This window comes from Typopeltis vanoorti, chromosome 10, assembly GCF_054136105.1.
Source record: "Typopeltis vanoorti isolate ZY-2024b chromosome 10, IOZ_Tvanoo_1.0, whole genome shotgun sequence".
NCBI lineage: Eukaryota > Metazoa > Arthropoda > Arachnida > Uropygi > Thelyphonidae > Typopeltis > Typopeltis vanoorti.
In genome coordinates this window covers 15,176,477-15,196,766 of record NC_143558.1, presented here as the reverse complement: position 1 = coordinate 15,196,766, position 20,290 = coordinate 15,176,477, and the positions used below count along the sequence as shown (strand labels likewise).

The window sequence follows — 20,290 nt, the reverse complement described above, 5'->3', positions numbered from 1 at the left end:
AAAACACAGCTCCTAGGAGATGTAATACTGCTTTACATTATGAGGAGAGGTCACTACCCAGACCGGTTTCAGCCTTTTTTTTTTTTAAGGTCTCATCAGCGAGTAGGTAGACCTGGATGATAGCAAAGTTTAAGTGAAAAGAACCTACATACCTTCACTATACGAATGCCAGAGTGGTGTGCCCATATATATTATATATTATAATTAAGATGAAAAGCCAAACAGCTATATTTTCTGGTGAAGTTAATTAAATTAAGGGGATAAAAATCCCTTATTATTTTACAGCCAGTATGGGAAACTCTAAGATCGAAAACTACGATCTACGAGTTTCATGCTGAAGAACTATCGGCGAATCCAAGCATAAGTGACCACTTGGTAGTACAACACCAAGGCAACTCGAAGCACAGGTGGAGCAAGCTCCCTCACTATCATTGATATTTTCTTATAATGTGAAAACACAGCTCCTAGGAGATGTAATACTGCTTAACATTATGAGGAAAGGGATTTTTATCCCCTTAACTTAATTAACTTTGCCAGAAAATATAGCTGTTTGGCTTTTCATCTTAAAACTAATTTGTGTTTACTTTGGCCTGTTTGGCTAATTCTCTTCCTGATTTGGTCTTCCTTACCATACTAGTCACCCTTCTTGATTTAACTTTGTACTGCTCATGAGTATGCTAATCACTTTTTTCTTTATATTTCCTAGACAATGCTTTATTTTTTTGCAGTTCTTGCTTTATATCCCTACTCATCCATTTAATTCCAACCTCTGACCACTTGCCATGCACTACTGACATTCCTTGTATCATCTCAAGCCATGCATTTCCATCACTTTTCCAAGATGACTCCCGAGTCTCTCATAATCACCAGTCTTGCAGTTGAACATAAACCCAAATGGGAGGTTGCCAAACATGGAGTTCTCTGTCAAGCTTCTTGACAGAGAACTCCATGTTTGGCAACCTCCCAGAACAAGACCACATGGTCACTCTCCCCAACTGGAGGCAGAGTGTCTACCTTCGTTATGGATATATCTTCTGTTGCTATTATCAGAAGATATATCCATAACGAAGATATATCCATATACCCCCCCCCCTCTAAAACATGTATTTATCCCTTAGCAACTGTATAAATTTTCTGTCTCTTTTCCTCTATCCAATCGTTGTTGCCATAGTTAAAGTTTTTCATACTGATTATTTGGCCTACACTCATTGTGCTAATCTGCCAATACATGGCATCTACATCTTCCTGTGGATCTCCTAGTTTACAGCTGCACCCAACATATTTTTGTCCTATTTGCCTTTATCTCACACCAGACAGCTTCAAATGAACCATCTCCCTTAGACCTAATATCCTCTTTAACTTCTAATTTTGTTGGTTATAATTATGCAGCTATCATCAGGCAATACCCCACCTCCTGTCCTGTTTCTTCTATCTTCTCGGAAAATACAACACCCTTTACATTCTATCCCTGTAATTATATCATTTTCAGTCAACCAGGTCTCATTGATCCCTACAATTTTTGGCCAAGTTGAGTTTACCGATGCCAAAAACTCCTCACCCTTATTCCTGATGCTCCTTGTATTTGTGTACATGCATTTCAACGTCCCTTTGTACTCATAATTCCCCTCGTGTAATGTCATTACCAATCCATTTAAATTGAAGACCTGTGCAATCCTGTTCAGCAATGCATAATCATTACTATACCCAGGGGTGGCCAGACACATGCTAGATTTCATCCTCCCTAATATCTCTAGTTTCCGTGGTTTTGCACTACCACACTCTCACCAAACATCTAACTACAAAACCATTCAAATGCAGTCTGAGGCATATACAAGTCCTTTCGTCCATCAAACTCACTCCATACATCAATAAACTGCATACCATTCCTCCTGCATAATCTTCTCATTGACAATCATTGCCCTTCTTCTCAGTTCTGTTCTATCATACCGAGGCAGCAGACTAACAATCTTTTCTTTCTTGCTCTTCATTTCTGCATCCACTAACAAACTCTTTCATATCATCTCTCAATGCATATTTCTCACCTTTCAAATCATTTATGCCAGCCAATATAATTATGTTCGCTCCTTCCTTACAAACTTATTGATAGACTGAAGAAAACAATGAGAAAACAGTCTGTGAGGCATGTTGTGAAGTTGGTCTGTTTGGTGGAAAAATCAGAAATTAAAAGGGCAGTTATAGAAAAGAAAAAAAGTGTAATGAAAGTTCATAGTAAGTAAGTAAGATGGCATGAACTCTGAGAAAATATGCAAAAAAAATGTAAGGAAGCAAAGTAATGAATAAAAGTAGTGAAACAAAAAGGTCATGGGAAGACTTTGCTAAGAATATATAAAATACATATTAAGAAGGTGGCAAAATATGTGAGGCTATCCTAAAAACTTAGAAATGGAGAAAAGAATAGTGTCAAAAGAATCACAGATGGTGTTGAGGGTGATGTGAAAAATGAACAAAGATATCATAGGTGCCTGAAGTAGTTACTTTGAAAGATTTTTAAATAAAAAAAGTAGTGACAATGGTGGTAGAAAACATTCAACAGGAATACAATCAGGAGTGCATATAAATACTTGATAGAAAAAAAAAGCCACCAAGAAAACCTGAAATGTGGAAAGGTAAAAGGCACAGATGATATTCAAACCATAAGTTCAACCAATTGAGGTAAAAACGTTTTACAGTAGTTGCACTATATAATTCATAAGGTATGGTCAGAAGGTTTTTCAGATTGCAGTAGAGCTCTCATAATACCCATCTATAAAAAAAAAAAAAGAAGGAAACAATACGTCATCTGAGAATTATAAAGGAAATTTCCTGCTGAGTATTGTAGGTAAGATTTATGCAAGCTTACTTGAGAAGAGGCTAATCAATATTGTGGAAGAAAAACTTCAATAAGAGAAAGCTGGGATTGGGCCAAATAGAGGTTGTCAGAATCATATTTTCACTTTGAGACAAAATGCTGAGAAATTATGTCAGAAGAAGCTGTCCAAACCCTACAATAATATAGTGTAAATGGGTCAGCATTATATCAAGCAATAGATAGTCTATATCTGAGTTGTAAGTCAGCAGTTAGAATTGAAGGAGGTACAGGAAGATGGTTTGATGTCAAAACAAGTGTAAGACAAAGGTGCACACTATCTCCACTTATTTCCTTTCTAAGTAACATCACCTCTGATATCAAAATAGGTCATGTTAACCTGAGCTCTTTACTTTATGCAGGTAATGTTATACTCCTAAATAAATCTAGTACAAGTGTGTAAGTTTCAATTACTAAACTGAGTAACAGCTGTAACAAATTTAGCATGAAAATCAGCAATAAAAATACAAAGACTAAGAAAATTGGCTGACATATAACATCAACTGTATATTGAATGAAAAACTACAGAACACTTAAAAATACATTTCAAAACTATTTAGACACAAATTTTAGTAAAGATGGCAAATTAAGTATGGAAAGAGATAATACAATAAACAAAAGTGGAGGGTAAACTGAATAAATTTATATGGAATAAGAGAGAAATTAGTCAAAACATTAAACTGGCTATATACAAGACAGTGTTCTTTTTATTTATGGATCTGAGAGCTGGTTACAATTAAAACATTTCATCAAAAGAATACAGATAAGAGTTTTAGAAAAATCAGGTGAATGAACAGATAGCATTAATAGCAGCATCATTAAAAGTGAAGGTATCAGGAAGGAATGTGACATTGTTAGCATTCAGGAATGTGTGAGCAGAGCTAATCTTAGGTGATATGGTCACTTAAATAGAACAGGAGAGGAAAGATTAGCAAAGCAGGTCTTTGATGCCAGGGGAAAAAGACCAATAGGAAGCCTAAGATCTAGGTGGATTGATGTAGTAAGGTGTTTTAGAAAACTGAAATACGATAACATTGGAGTCCTGGCATATAAGACTAATTTGAAGTTCAATTGGTGACATGAAGTTAGTAATAACAATCTTTTATGTAGTACTGATATTAATTTAATCATTCATCTTCCTTACCACAAAAGCTTGCCCAAATCTACAGATACTACCTAGATATCTAGTTAATGTTTGAGAAGTTCATGGTCTGACATAGAGATGGTGTTTGAATCACTAAAATGTTTTTGGCATTCTAATCTTTTATCTTTAGCATGTCAATCATCTGTCAATTAGTTTTTTTTACTTGGTAGCCCATTAAAGTGAGTGTGTTGAGAGCTTTTTAAAAATGGAAAATACTGAATACTATCCCATCATCAAATATAGACATAACTCAAACAGAAATTAAAGTTGACATAAGTAATACTTTAGACTTTAGGAGAACATACTGAACATGGTAAACAAAGTGAGCAGCTTTATTTAAATGTGGCAGAGAGAGAGTCACAGATGATCCTCACAATAAACAGACATCCACACCAACAATTGATAAAACTGTAAAAAAATCCACACAATAAAGTCAAAAGAATGCCAAATTAAAGTGTGCATGATTGGTGAAGCTATGGACATCTCACAACTGAATGGGTGCATCATATCCTAATCAAAGAAATGGTTACGTCAAATGTGTCCACAAGGTGGGTGCTGTATTTGCTGATACTAACAAAAACACATTTGATGCCAAATTCTGAAAGAAGATCTGGAGCATTTTAGAGAGAATTCATATTTTCTGAGGAGATTTGTAACTACTGCTAAGACTTAAATTCACTGTCTCAAACCAGACAAATTAAAGAATAGCCAAAGCAATGGAAACATCCCAAATCTCAGTTCCAAAGAAGGCAAAGATAGTTCTATCAGTTAGCAAAGTCATGATGTAAGTATTCTGAGATTCCACACGAAAGGTACAAGAACCTATAGCACCATTGCCATGCATGAGGTACAGATGAGGGTCGAGAAAGAAGAAACCTATTGACATTCTTCTTAAAGAGCTGTAGGTTGAAATTGTTGAGAAACATATCATGAGGAAGGCTGTTCCAGAGGACAGAGGCAGATGGAATAAATGAGGAAGAGGAGAAAAAGATTCAAAGAGTTTGCAGTTGTACTGCAAAGGGATGTTGGACAGCAGCTACTCTTGTTTTTAACAGGCCTAAAAGCAAGTGGAAGAATGATGTTTGCCAATTCACTGGAGCAGTGACCATGGAAGTACCTAGAAAAGACACAGAACTGAAACATTGCATTTGTGAGATAGAGGTTGAAGTGAGCCTAAAAGGGAAGGGTCATCTATGAGTTGAATTGATCTCCTCTGGACATAAAAAAAAAGAAAGAGGTTTTAGATGCACCACCCCAAATGTGTGTACAGTATTCTAATTATGAGCAGATTTGGGATTTATATAGGGTTAGCAGCTGGGTGGGTGTAAAATAGTTTGAGTAGAAAAGAATGCCTAGCTTTTTTAGAAGTTGAAGAAGCTATTGATGTGATGTGTTTGTCGCAAGAGAGATTGGAGGCAAACGTTAGTCCAAGGTGAAAGAGTTCATCCTGTCTGGTGATGTATTATTGAGGATGAGAGAAGGTAAGCTGAGAAAATTATGATCATCTTCCAAAGGGCAAGGCAATAAGCAGTACTACACTAACCTTCAAAAATTATATGAAAAAAAAATTCATGAGAAAAGGCCAAGAATTGCCAACAAAAAAGTGCTGTTTTATCTAAACAATGCAGCTCACAATCTGCAACTGAGGTGTCAAACTTTACCAACGTTGTTCCAAATTTTTGACACATTAATCTGATATGGCTCCATTTGGACTTCTTCCTATTCCTGAAACTCAAAAAATTTCTTGGCTGTAAAACAAATTTTCATTAAATGAAGAGATTATTGCAACAGCAGAAGGGTTTTTTTTTTTTTTTTGCAGACTTGAACAAATCAGTTTATGATGACAGTATAACTACACTGCAGCACTGCTGAACCAAGTGCATTATTCTAAGAGAAGATTATATCAAAAAAGTAAAAATGAATTAAAAATGTGATTTGCTTCTATATCAGGTCACAAACATTTCAAACACCTGTGATAATTAAAATGTGGGGAGAACTAACATTATACAGAATGCTTTTTTAAGTATTCAGTATTCTTATCACAGACAGAGACTCTGGCTTCTCAATCTATCATTTTAAAATGCTATTTCAGTTGTCCACATAAACAAGATGGTAAAGTTCGAAATGGAAAGTGACTATCATTTCACTGATTTTCTTTCTAGACTTTCGCAAGCATTCACAATGTAGTGGAATTCAATACATCCAATGGCAGAAAAGCACATGCTTTATCCACTTGTTTATTTTGTGCTAGCATATTTTGTATTTTGCAATATTTCTTCCATCATGCTTGCAATATCCACATTAATGACACGGTGTACATGTCAGAAATACTAATCCTGTGATAATTCAATAGATTCTCATTAGCATGCCATTCTTCCAATCACACTTCTAGTTTTCTACTCATTCCATCATTATAAACAATACTTGGATCAAAATGTACTCATCTAATATTACAGTGATTCCATAAAAACTAAAAAGACTATCCTTTAATAAATTTGTGCTAGTATATGTATTTTTTTGCAACTTGCTCCACTCAAATGAGTGTTACATGATTTTGTTAACTAACTACTCTAACTGTATGGCTTAAGGGTCTGTGTTTCCTTCGAATCTCTTAAGACCTTTCCAGCATAATGTTCGCTCTGCTTTTATGGTTTCTGAACTCAAAATAATGAACATAAATATGAATAATTTTATGTACTGCCATCTTACTAGAGAGATTATGTGTGGGTTTGTGCAGTTTCAGTAGGTTAAGTTCACAATCAAAGACATCTCACAAATATTATACATTTTGAACATTAATACAAGAATTACACACCTGAAAGTGTGGGCTAGCAACACACCGTGAAATTTGCTTAAATAGAGGTTCCTGAATTTTTGCAAATTGTGATGGCTCTATAACATCTAAGATTTCTTCAATTTCTCCAAGAAACATGACCTTAAATTTAAAATAATAATAATAAATAAATCTGAGAAATAATAAAAAAGGATATTCATACAGAACATTTATATTTGCTAAGATAAGATAACCACTTAATTTATGCATGACAAGTACTAATAAAATCACTTCCTATGTCTATAAAATAGCAATATGCATCAATTAAACTTATCAAAAAGTTCATACTGATTTTTAGCAAATAAACATTCAAGTTAATATCCCTCCCCACAATGGTTAGCTCAATTACTTGATCACAAATGTTGTGTGCATTCTGCATATAATGTTTTGTGGTATTTATGCATTAGCAGATTTTTTTTTTAATTTCTTTTTTAATGTGAATCTCACTGTACAAAAGGTAGTAAACATATAATACTGTACACTAGTACCACAGGTGAGTTGAGGCTCAATAATCTGGAAACAGCATTGTAGAGAAGAAAAATGGAAAATTTTTCAGGCCTGCAAGTAAACATGGTGGTGGTCACATACCGAGCAATGTAATTAAATGTAAAGACATTTACAAATATCCATGTCCACAGTCCAATTTAAACCTAGAGTCTGTTGGCTGGAGGCATGTATATGCACACAGTGCATGTAATTGGAAATTAGCGAAGATAGATATCAGTTGCATATGGAGGAGCAATATCCCAAAAGAGAAAAGTCACTAGTAGTGTGCCCAAGGTCTGTTTTGGGCTGCTGCTGTTTAACTTTTATGTTAATGATATTGGAAAATATTTGAATGGTGATATTTGTTTACAGAAGATGCAAAGTTAGGAAAACTACAGAGTAGTGCATATGGAAAGTGTTTGTGGTTACCAGTTCAATGTTGAATGTTGCAAAATGTAAGATTTTATAATGTGGAAAGTAAAGGTGGAATGCAGAGTATACCATTTGTGGGAATATCTTAAAGGAAATAAGAGACCTGGGGGGGGGGGGGGAATAGCAGGTAAGGATTTAAAATTTAGGAAGACATTGCCACAACTGTTAGGACAGCTTAATGGATTATGGCAATGATGTGGAGGAAAATGACATGTAGAAGTAAGGAGATTATGGTTACATTATATAAGGTCTTGATCAAGCCACATATGGATTACATGTTACTAGTGATTTGGTTACTAGCTTTCAAAATAAATGAAGAAATATTTCAATCTAATGAATAAATAGGAGAAGAGGAAAATATGAAGAAGAGAGATAAGTTGGCAAGAGATTATTACCAGATTCATGTGGAACAGGTTTTTTATACACCCTCTGTCCAAAAAGAAACCGAAGTTTTCAAAAATAGAAGAAACCAGTGACGCCACCTGTTGTATCTTTTTGTTGTCGAAAGTGGCAACCCTCATTAGTGCTGTGTCAATTGCTTATGAGATTTGTTTCATTAGAAGCTGAGTTACAGTGCCAAGAGTAACAGTGTGTTTTGATGAATGGTCAGAAAATGAGTTTCATTGACTTTTGTGTTAAACTTGGTAAAAGTTTTACCGAAACACATTCAATGCTTCAGAAAGCATACGGTGATGAATGCTTATCCCGTACTCAAGTTTATGAGTGTTTTAAATGATTTCAAAGTGGTCGTAAGACTCTTGATGACGGCGAAAAGCCAGGCTGTCCCAAAACTGGACTAAGCGAAGTTAACATCCAAAAAGTGCGTGATTTCATCAAAGAAAATCCGAAATCGTCCGTGAGATTCATTGAAGATGAATTGGGAATTCCAAAACTATGCACAGCATTTTGACCAAGAGTTTGGGCCTTTGAAAATTGAATTCACGATTTGTTCCCAAGTTGACTGCCAACCAAAAAAGTATTGAATTGAACACTGCAAGGACTTCATTAAAACCGCTCGTAAGGACTCAAACTACCTTGAAACGATCATCACTGGTGACGAAACTTGGTGTTTTGAGTATGAGCCTGAAACAAAGCACCAGAGTGCTGAGTGGAGACCACCAGAAGAGGGACAGTCGCTTGGAGAAGTCAAAAGTAAAGATAATGCTGATTTATCTGAGAAAAAACTATTTTAATACCAACTAGTTTCACCAACTTAAGCTGTTGGCATCTTCAGGGTACAGGACTGATGATAGGAACTAACGCTAACAAAACATGTTACAGACTAAACATTAACAGAATTCTAATTATAAATTACAAACAACACTGAATATGTGCAATACACGTGTGGCACGTACATGATTTCACTTGTTGTTGTTTAGGAACGTTTTATAGTTGGTACTAATTTCATTTTAAACACACAAGTTCATTTCTTGTGTGTTTAAAGATCTAATTAGGGTCTCCCAGAACTCGGATAAGATTAAACCTTGGTTCCTATTAAGATTTTCTACAGACCTGGAAGACCCTAATTAGATCTTTAAACATACAAGAAATGAACTTTAGTGCCAACTATAAAACGTTCCTAAACAACAAGTGAAATCATGTACACGCCATACGTGTATTGCACACGTTCAGTATTGTTTGTAATTTATAATTAGAATTCTGTTAATGTCTAGTCTGTAACATGTTTGTTAGCTTTAGTTCCTATCATCAGTCCTGTACCCTGAAGATGCCAACAGCTTAAGTTGGTATTAAAATAGTTTTTTCTCAGATACTTGATCAACATTTCCCAAATAGTCAATTTTATAATGCTGATTTGTTTCTATGATTCCAAGGGCATTATCCACAAAGAATTCGTTCTGCCTGGCCAATGGTGAATTTTATCTTGATAAAACCATCTCGAAGTTTTGAAGCAATTGATAGCGAGAATTCATTGCGTATGGCATGAATATCGTGACGACCGATCATTAGTCAAAACGCACTGTCACTCTTGGCACTATAACTCTGCTTCTAATGAAACAAATGTCATAAACAGTTGACACAACACTAATGAAGGTTGCACTTTCGACAACAAAAAAGATACAACAGGTGGTGTCACAAGTTACTTCTATTTTCAAAAAGTTCGGTTTCTTTTTGGACAGAGGATGTAGAATGGATGGACAGCAGGAGAACAAGAGGATATTCATGCAAGCTGTATAAGCAAAGTGTGATCATGGAGGTAAGGAGTATGTTTTTTGCATGGAGAGCACAACTTAAGAGTATGGTGAATATGGATATGTTGAAGGTGGTTAAGGCATAGTCAGATGAAGGGCACGTGTGTGTGTGAGAGAGAGATCTCCCCGGAGGTCTAATGATAATAATAATGTCTATATATAAGCAGAACTCCCTGGTGGACACAGGAAGTTAAAGAGGCAGTGAAGGAAAAGAAGAAAGCATATCAAAAGTTCCTGGCAAATAAGTCAGCTTTTACTCTTACAGAATACAGAGACAAATGTAAGAAAGCTAAACAGTGTGTAAAACTTGCTAAACAAAAGTCATGGGAGGACTTTGGCAAGAATATAGAAAATAAATATCAAGAAGGTGGCAAAATATTCTGGAGGTTGTTGAAGAAGCTTAGAAATGGAGGAAAGAGTGCTGTAAAAGGAATTACAGATGATAAAGGTGAAATGAAAACAGAAGAAAAAGATATCCTTGAAGTATGGAGTAATTACTTTGAAAAACTGCTAAATGAAACAAGCAGTGATGACAGCACAGTGATAAAAAACACTGACCAGGCATGCAGTCAGGAATACATATCCATACTTGAAGTAGAAAAAGCCATCAAAGGCTTGAAATGTGGAAAGGCAGCAGGAGTAGATGATATTCGACCAGAAATGCTGAAGTATGGTGGTATAAGAGTCTTACAGTGGCTGCACTGCATAGTTCAGAAAGCCTGGACAGAGGGACGAATTCCCGATGATTGGAGTAGAGCTCTCATAGTACCCATATATAAAAAGGGAAATAAAACTGAATGTGAGAATTACAGAGGTATTTCCCTACTGAGTGTTCCTGGCAAGATCTATGCAAGTATACTTGAGAAACGGTTGAGAAGAATTGTGGAAGAAAAGCTTGGTGAAGAACAAGCTGGATTCAGGCCAAATAGAGGCTGTCAGGATCAGATCTTCACTTTACGACAAATAGTCGAGAAAGCATGGGAATATAACACAGATCTGTATTTAAGTTTTGTCGATTTGGAAAAGGCATATGACAAGGTGCCAAGAGAGAAGCTATTCAATACGCTGCAGTTATATGGTGTCAATGGGGCATTATATCAAGCGATACTTAGTCTTTATTTGAGTTGTGAGTCAGCAGTTAGAATTGAAGGAAGTAGAGGAAGATGGTTTAATGTTAAATCTGGTGTGAGACAAGGATGTACATTATCCCCTCTGTTATTCATTATCTATATGGATCACATTATGAAGGAATGTGGTATTAAACCTGATATCAAAATTGGAGATGTTAATGTCAGCTCTTTGCTTTATGTGGATGATGTTATACTTCTAAATAAATCCGCTACAAGTCTGCAAGATTCTCTGACTAAATTGAATAGCTGTTGTAATAGATATGGTATGAAGGTCAGCAATAAAAAGACAAAGACAATGAAAATAGGCAGAATCATTGAAAATGTCAACTGTGTTGTGAATGGAGAACCTGTGGAACAAGTAAAACATTTCAGCTACTTAGGCACAATTTTCACTGAAGATGGTAAACTAAATATAGAAATAGACAACAGAATCAGCAAAGCTGGTATGGTGGGAAGTCAATTGAATAAATTCATATGGAATAAGAAAGAAATTAGTCGGAACACTAAATTAGCTGTATACAAGACAGTGTTCAAACCAATTTTAACTTATGGATCTGAGAGCTGGGTCAGAAGTAAAACACTTGACCAAAGACTAGAGACCGCAGATATGAGAGTCCTGAGAAAGATTAGAGGCGTGAACAGATGGCATCAATGGCAATATCACATTAAAAACGAGGATATTAGGAAAGAACTTGACATTGTCAGCATCCAGGAATGCGTTAGCAGAGCTAATCTCAGATGGTGTGGTCACTTAAATAGAATGGGAGAGGAAAGATTAGCAAAACAAGTGTTCTCTGCCAGGTTGGCAGGAAAACGACCCAGAGGAAGACCAAGATATAGGTGGATTGATACGGTGCAAAGTGCCTTAGACGATAGAAATATAAGATCTGATAATGTTGGAGTCTTGACAAGTAACAGACTGATTTGGAGGAAAATTGTAGATAGGAAGTTAGTAATGATGTAATTTTTTCATGTAGTACTGTCATATCCTGTACACCCCTTGAGGGTACATGGCAGGAATTTGATGATGATGATGATATATAAGCATACAATTTCAAATTTTTGGAATTATGAAAAATGGTTTCGGTTCAAGCCAAAAATAAGCAATCCACATAGCATATCTCTTCTGAATGTCAGTGTTAAGACATGGTAATGCAGCAACTTGTGTTCTTGGAGACATTCACTATACCCAAACCACCAGATTTGAACATTATGTAGTGTGTCTCGCTATCTGGAAGTATGTTTTACTGTTCCATAGTTCAAATTTGAAATGGACATTACTTCATTTCAAGGAATGTTATTTACTGGTATTGAACCTTAGTTCTATTACAAAAACTAAGACTGTGACCTACAAACATCTATATTTCAATGTGGTTTCAACTTAGGTTGTGATATCTTCTGGATGTGTGATGTCATCTGTTTCCTATCTGAAAACAGATAGGAGCTACACTGCTATAACTTGAATTACAAAATCAGCTCTTTCATCATGAATGCAAACTTGTAAAGTGACCATAGTGCCAACAGTCTCTAATAGCTCAGCCAGGTAAATGTTAAACTAAAAAAAACCATATTAAGGGGGGGGGGGGGGAATAATGAAATGCTGTACAGTAGACAAATGATAAAACCATCTGCTTCCATACATATGGAGGAAGTTGTAGCCAACATATCTACATCTCCACTTAGTAAATCTAACTATCCAAGTGCATAATAAACCTTTACTGAAGGTAAGACTCAGTATTATGTTTTTTAACATATAAGGAAATCAAATATATATATATATATATACAACATCAATGACATCAATAGAACAGAGAAGGTAAGAATTATCCAATGAATTCTCCAACAACATTCACTTAGATGTGACCCATATCTTAACTGTCTGAAATAGGAATATCAAGTCCTACAGATCTCCCGAAGAATAAGGAAACAATCATAACAATAGCCAATCAGGGGTAACTACGATATCAATCAACAAAAAGTGCTACTCTTCTAACAGAAGGATACTAAATAATAATAACAATGTAGTAGTTTGCATGCCTAACTGGCATATCCAACCTCAAGTCAGATATACAGTTCACAAAAATTCATAAAAATAATATGCTGCTCTGGCCCATGACCATATGGATGTGTCATTTTTACTAAATAGTTTAAGGAAATTACAATGTAAACTAGGATATACATTAAAATAAATTTTAATACACTTCCAATATTTCAGCAACATCACGTTGCCATTTTCACAGGAACTTAAGAACAAGACACGTGCACGCAAGCACAACAAACAGTAAATGAGGAAGAAGCAGGAAGCTATTCTTTCTCCTAAAGTCCTGATGGTGCCCCATAGCAGGCAATTTTGGTATTCTTGGGCGACTGGGCTGAAGGTCTTCTGATGTAGGTTCCCAAATTTCAGGCAGCCTCATGCAGCCAAATTTGTTGAGGTTTGGATTGTTTCTTAGGGCTGAAGGCTGATTCCATGAAAAGCCTTTCATATTTGTATTTACTACAGTGTATTATCGTGGCTTTCTTCCACCGTATTCTATGGCGGGTATCCAGTGCATGGTCAGCAAGACCAGAGTGGCTGTATTAGTGAAACAGGATGTAGTCCTTGTGTTTTGAAATTCTGATATTAGCTGTCCTGCCTGTTTGGCCAAAGTAGGACAGCTTACAGCTGCAAGGGACCTGGTATACACACTCCTCTCCTTCCTAACACACTTAAACAACCAACACCCCAGAATCAAATTCACACTGGAAGAGGAAAAAAAACAACTGCCTTCCTTTCTTTTTTTATTTTTATTTATATTTACTAATTTGTATTTACTACAGTGTATTATCGTGGCTTTCTTCCACCATATTCTATGGCGGGTATCCAGCGCATGGTCAGCAAGACCAGAGTGGCTGTATTGGTGAAACCGGATGTAGTCCTTGTGTTCTGAAATTCTGATATTAGCTGTCCTGCCTGTTTGGCCAAAGTAGGACAGCTTACAGCTGCAAGGGACCTGGTATACACACTCCTCTCCTTCCTAACACACTTAAACAACCAACACCCCAGAATCAAATTCACACTGGAAGAGGAAAAAAAAACAACTGCCTTCCTTTCTTAGACACACTAGTCACCCACCAGCCTGATGGAACCTTGGTTTTCTCAGTCTATAGAAAACCCACCCATACAGGCAGATACATTCACCAACAATCCCACCACCCCTCCTCGCAACAATACGAGTCATTAAGACACCACACAACAGGGCTAAACTTATCTGTTCAAATGACAATGCCCTAACCACAGAACTAAACCACATTCTCAACACTTTCTCATCCAATGGCTACCCCCCCCCCCCCCCCAAAAAAAAATCAAAAAAATATTGAAACCAATAAACCACAACCTCCCTGCCCCTTCCCCCCCTCACAACAAGGATTACTCTAACTCCATCACCATACCCTATATTCGAAGCATTTCGGAAAAAATTACAAAAATCCTAAAAAAACACGACTTAACTTCTTGTTACAGACCATATAAAAAATTGGCATCCCTTATCCACTCTACTAAAGACAAATCTCCCCCCCCCCCCCTAGACCTACCTGGTGTATACCAGGTCCCTTGCAGCTGTAAGCTGTCCTACTTGGGCCAAACAGGCAGGACAGCTAATATCAGAATTTCAGAACACAAGGACTACATCCGGTTTCGCCAATACAGCCACTCTGGTCTTGCTGACCATGCGCTGGATACCTGCCATAGAATACGGTGGAAGAAAGCCACGATAATACACCGTAGTAAATACAAATATGAAAGGCTTTTCATGGAATCAGCCTCATCCCTAAGAAACAATCCAAACCGCAACAAATTTGGCTGTATGAGACTGCCTCAAATTTGGGAAATCTACATCAGAAGACCTTCAGCCCAGTTGCCCGCTAGGGGGGGCACCATCAGGACTTTAGGAGAAAGAATAGCTTCCTGCTTCTTCCTCATTTACTGTTTGTTGTGCCTGCATGCACGTGTCTTGTTCTTAAGTTCCTGTGAAAATGGCAACGTGACGTTGCCGAAATATTGGAAGTGTATTAAAATTTATTTTAACGTATATCCTGGTTTATGTTGTAATTTCCTTAAACTATTTAGTAAAAATGCATAACCAACGTCTGAGCCTTTCCACGAGAACAGATGTGTCATGTCAAAAAGTATTTGACATGACACATGTAAGGTTTGTCCCATGTTTAAAAACTCCATTATATCTCATTGTTAACAGGGAAATTAAAGCTAAAATATTCTCACCTACTAGCAAGCTTTTTGTTATGTCACAATAACCAACAAACAAAATTGCAGCCAGCTACTAGATAGTAGACAAGATTGAACCTGATAATAATGCATCAGGAGGCCTCCATGAGAGCAAGTGAATAATCCTTATGCTGCCACTTACTCTGCAAAATTGTATCTGAAGTGATTCTGAACAGTGGTATGCAGTAAGCTTGGAGGGGGGGGGGGGAGCATCTAGTGGTAGGATAATGGGTGCTCTCAATATGGGAGACATACCTGCAAGTCTTTCAACTTAACACTTACATGCCCTTGAACTCTTTCCTCCTAGCAAAAGCTTGTTTTCTATCACTTACCCACACAAGCCATAAGTAGCTGCCATAACACTGCAGAAGAAAATAAATAAAATAAAAAGAAATGGCCTTAGAAAACAATGCAAAAACAGGGAAAAAAGCCAAATAATACAAATAATAAAATCCTATTTGGAAAAAAAAAAAAACCTTCCAAATCCATTTCACCAATGTTTATGGTCTTATATAGAAGACATAAAAGCAAGAAGCATAAATCAGAAAAGAAATGGAATTTGAGCTAGAGGCATAGAAAATAAGAATGGAGAAATCATAACTGAAGAAGATAAAATCCTAATGAGATGGAAGGAATACATTGAAGATCTACATGACAAGGAAAACAGACCAAATGAGTTGCTATTAGAAGATATAAAGAAGGTAAATGAAGATAATCTAGGCCCAGAGATTTTGAAGACAGATTTTGAAGAATTTTATGATCTAATAGAAATGGCCATTAAAGAACTAAAATGCAGAAAGGCAGAAGGAACTGAAGAAATAACCAAATTAATAAATTTAATTTATAACAAAGAAGAATTACCAAAAGATTTTATGATCTTAATATTTAAGACCAAAGAAATGTAATGCAGTGAACTGCAAGGATTTTAGAACAATAAGCCTCATTTCCCATACATCAAAATTACTTGAGAATTCTAACACTGAGAATTGCATCTAAGGTGGAAGAATTTCTTGGAGAAGATCAGTTTGGTTTCAGGAAGGGTAGGGGAACAAGAGATGTGATTGGACTGTCAAGAATAGTAAGTGAAAGAAGTCTGGAAGTGAATAAAGAAGTTAATATCTGTTAAATAGATTTTGAAAAAGCTTTTGACTTTGTAAAATGGGATAAGATGGTGGAAGTAATGGAAAAGATTGGTATAGAATGGAAAGACAGAAGGCTAATTATTTCACTAAATATGGGACAAACTGCCATGGTGAGAGACATATATGGTACAACAGAACCAGGTATCATTGAACGAGGAGTAAGACAAAGCTGTTCTCTGTCACCAATTTTGTTTAACATGTATTCCGAAGCAATGTTAAAAGAAGCACTGGAGAATTCGGAAGAAGGAATAAAGATTGGAGGTAGATATTTGCAATAAGATATGCAGATGACACGGCAGTATGATCAAATACCGAAACAGGACTACAATATCTGTTGAAGTCCTGTTTCATTACTGGAATCCTGTATCAATTATGGAATGAAAATTAACATAAGAAAAACAAAATTAATGAAAATAGCAAGGAAAGAGGCAAATATGGATATCAGAATAAATGGGAAAAACTGAATCAAGTAAAGATATTTAAATATCTAGGAGGTGTAATTAGCAGTGATGGAAGAGTAAAAGTGACATAAAAGCAAGAATAGCGATGGGAAAAGATGCCTTTAATAGAAAATAGAATTTATTCAGAAGTAAAATGGATAGAAACCTAAAGAAAAGACTACTAAAATGTTATGTGTGGAGTGTTGCCTCTATGCAGCTGAAACTTGGACAATGAAGAAAGAAGACATTAAGATTTTGGAAAGCTTTGATATGTGGATTTGGAGAAGGATGGAAAAAATCAAATGGACAGATAAAATACTAATGAAAAGGTCTTAAAAAGAGTAGAAGAAGAAAGAAGTCTGTTAAAGAGGATAAAAAGAGGAAAGAAACTGGATCGGACATATTCTGAGATGGAATGGAATCATCAGAGATACCATCGAAGGAAAAATAGATGGAAAAAGACCCAGAGGAAGAGTAAGGAAAACAATGCTAGATGACATGCCGAATGGAGACAGGTACACAACCTTGAAAGAGAAGGCTCAGAACAGAAGAGAGTGGAAGGAAAGTTTTTGCTACTAAGAGAGGAACCTGCTCAATTGCAGAATACTCAAGAAGAAGAAGATAGAAGACATGCCCCATCACTTTACAAAAGTTAAACTCAAACGGCTATTTATAATCAAACCTTAACTGGCAGTCTTAGCAACTACAGTCCACTTCAATTTTCAAGACTACACCCTTTGTGTTTTCTTCTGCCAAGGATGGGACCTATGCATTTCTCAAGAGATGTGATACCCTGTGTCAGTTGCCAAACCTTGAATGTCCCTCCTGCTTTCCATTCTGTTCTGTCTCAAGATTTCCTTACTCCATTTATTTTCTTCCCTATTTTTCATTTATTTATCTTTGAAGCTTGGATTTTCTGCAGCTCAAATACACAAATGGTGAGATCCTTGGAGACTTCAACTTATACTGGCTTCCCATTTCTTCAGTTCCACTGATCATTTGCAAAGTGTCCATCCACCCACCAGAATGCATGATAATCCTCTCCAACATGATAGTCCTCTTTTAGCTCCCTTGGTCTCTTCTTAACTGATTATTCCAAATACACTGTGAATGTCAGTTCTTGGCAGCAGACTATAACCACACCTTGTTTCCTTTTCTACAGATCATCCTTCACTCAGCAACTGTCTCATATCCTTTGTCACTAAAATCCTACATATGGGGCTGACTGTGATTTCTAATTCTTTCTTTGGGCTGATTACCTTGTCAGGTCTATAAAACTTAAATACAGATTCATGTTATATTCTTATGATTTCTCAACCAATTCTCTTAAAGTGAAAATCAGATTCTGAAAACCCTTATTTGACTTGAACCGAGCTTGTTCACCAAGTTTCTCTTAGCCTCTTCTCAAGAATGTTTGCTAAATCTTACCTGGAACATTATGTAGGAAAATTCCTTCATAATTCTTGCATTGTTTTATTTCACTTCTTAGAGACAGCCAGAGCTTGACAAATTATGTAACATTCTGCTTGCCATGAAAAACATGTACCTGGCCAAGATCTCCCCAGCCCCCAATTTTTTTTAATGATTTTCCAATATGTCAATAGGAGTTCCATAAAGTAATCAATGGTGCTGTATCACTGTTTGGAGAATAATTTGTTTGTATGAGAACCATTCAAAGAAGTTAATAAGAGTAGGGGAAAAACAACTACATTTTTTTTTAAATATAATTTGTTACAATGATTTTTGTTACTAGAATGGTCCTTTATATTATGAATATTCTGTGTTTTCATAAAGTTTAAAAAAATTGTTTAGAAAGTTATTTTTTATTAAATTAAAAATACCACTTTTCATTTGTGTTCTGTCCCAATCTGAAGAATTATACATGTGTTGTATGAAACTAGTAATTAACAAAATAAATTTAAAAATTTATCTAGTCTGTAACTATTTGCCATGGGCGAGTATATTTGGGCATGAATGTTTGCGATTATCTATGAAAATACTAGTGGTGGTGGCAGGCAGTAGATGGTGTTGCTGTAGATCAGTGTTTCTCAAAGTGGTGGTACGCGTATCCCCAGGGGTACGTGAAAGGTCGTTAGGGGGTACACAGCAATTTTCGGCTATGCATAATTAAAGAAGTCATTATATTTTTCAACAAACAGTGCAATTAGAGACAACCAGTATAAAATGGCACTAACTAATGAATCACATCTCCTCTCCAACAGAAACTGCTGTATAGACCAAGCAAAACCATATGTTGCCGGTGGGACATATGGTTTTGCTCGACACCACCCCCGTCATTAATGTGTTAAAACTAAGAAATATATAGTGAATGTGTTTCAGATATTATGGAATTTGGTTGAAGGGAATTAGCATTTCAACTCAACTGTTGAAATGCTAATTTGTCTTTGGTTCGTGCGATCTTTTGTTAATACCGCACCAATCATATGCAGTTCTTCACTGCTCTACGTATCTCAAGTCTTGTAAATTACTGGTAATTTTTGCTTGAAATAATGGGAAAGAAGATGACGCTATTTGGGTAGATGACTTTGACGATGCACACAAAGAAACTGTTCTCGATGCCAAAAAGTAGTGATAGCGAGTATGAGCTTCTTGGTAAGTCGCACCATTTTCAATTTTTTTTTCCTGAAAACTTTAGTTTCTGAAAATTCACGCACGTATCTCGCAACATGATTTTTTAGCTTTAATTTTGGGGAAAAAGTTAGTTATATTCAAGTAAATACAGTATTTTTTTTTTAAGCTTTCAAATTCTTACGTATGGATCATTTAAAGATTGGATTTATAAAATCCCCAAAAGAGAGCAATTTAGCAAATACAAGTAGCTGTAAGCAACAAGATGCGTTGATATTGCATCCGTATCAAATGAAATTGATAAGAGTGTGTCATCTGACATCTCTAGAGAACCAAAATTTAAAAATAAATCATATTCTTTTGTTTACATGAACATATAAATTGAAATAAAATAGATATTTAATTTTAATTAATATTTTAAATTAATTGATTTTAATTATTTTTTAATTAATGAATTTATTTTTTATTTAATTAGGGGGTACTTGGTAATAATGAAAATTTAAGAAGGGGTACGCGGATATATGAAGTTTGAAAAACACTGCTGTAGATGATGTGGTTCACTGTAGTTGGTGGATTAAGTGGTGGAGACAGAGTTGTAGAATAGATGTCTGCCCTCAATGAGTCTTTGGACTCCTTGGAGGTGTCATGTAATAATAACAACAACAATATTTATTGAGTCCTGATGATAGCAATATTCTAATCATCTAATCTAGATTAACTTTCCCCCAATCACTTTGGATTATGCAGCATAGCT

The 20,290-nt window shown here is 35.8% G+C and overlaps 1 protein-coding gene across 2 annotated transcripts in view; it reads right to left on the bottom strand.

Moving 5' to 3' along the window:
* LOC150102184 (serine/threonine-protein phosphatase 2A 56 kDa regulatory subunit epsilon isoform-like) overlaps positions 1-20,290 on the bottom strand; it is a 270,781-nt gene that overhangs the window by 46,639 nt on the left and 203,852 nt on the right. For both annotated transcript variants that reach the window (XM_090399531.1, XM_090399530.1), the window contains exon 10: positions 6,826-6,945. In XM_090399531.1, coding sequence (XP_090255657.1) covers positions 6,826-6,945 — 120 coding nt within the window. The remainder of the gene's footprint in view (positions 1-6,825; positions 6,946-20,290) is intronic.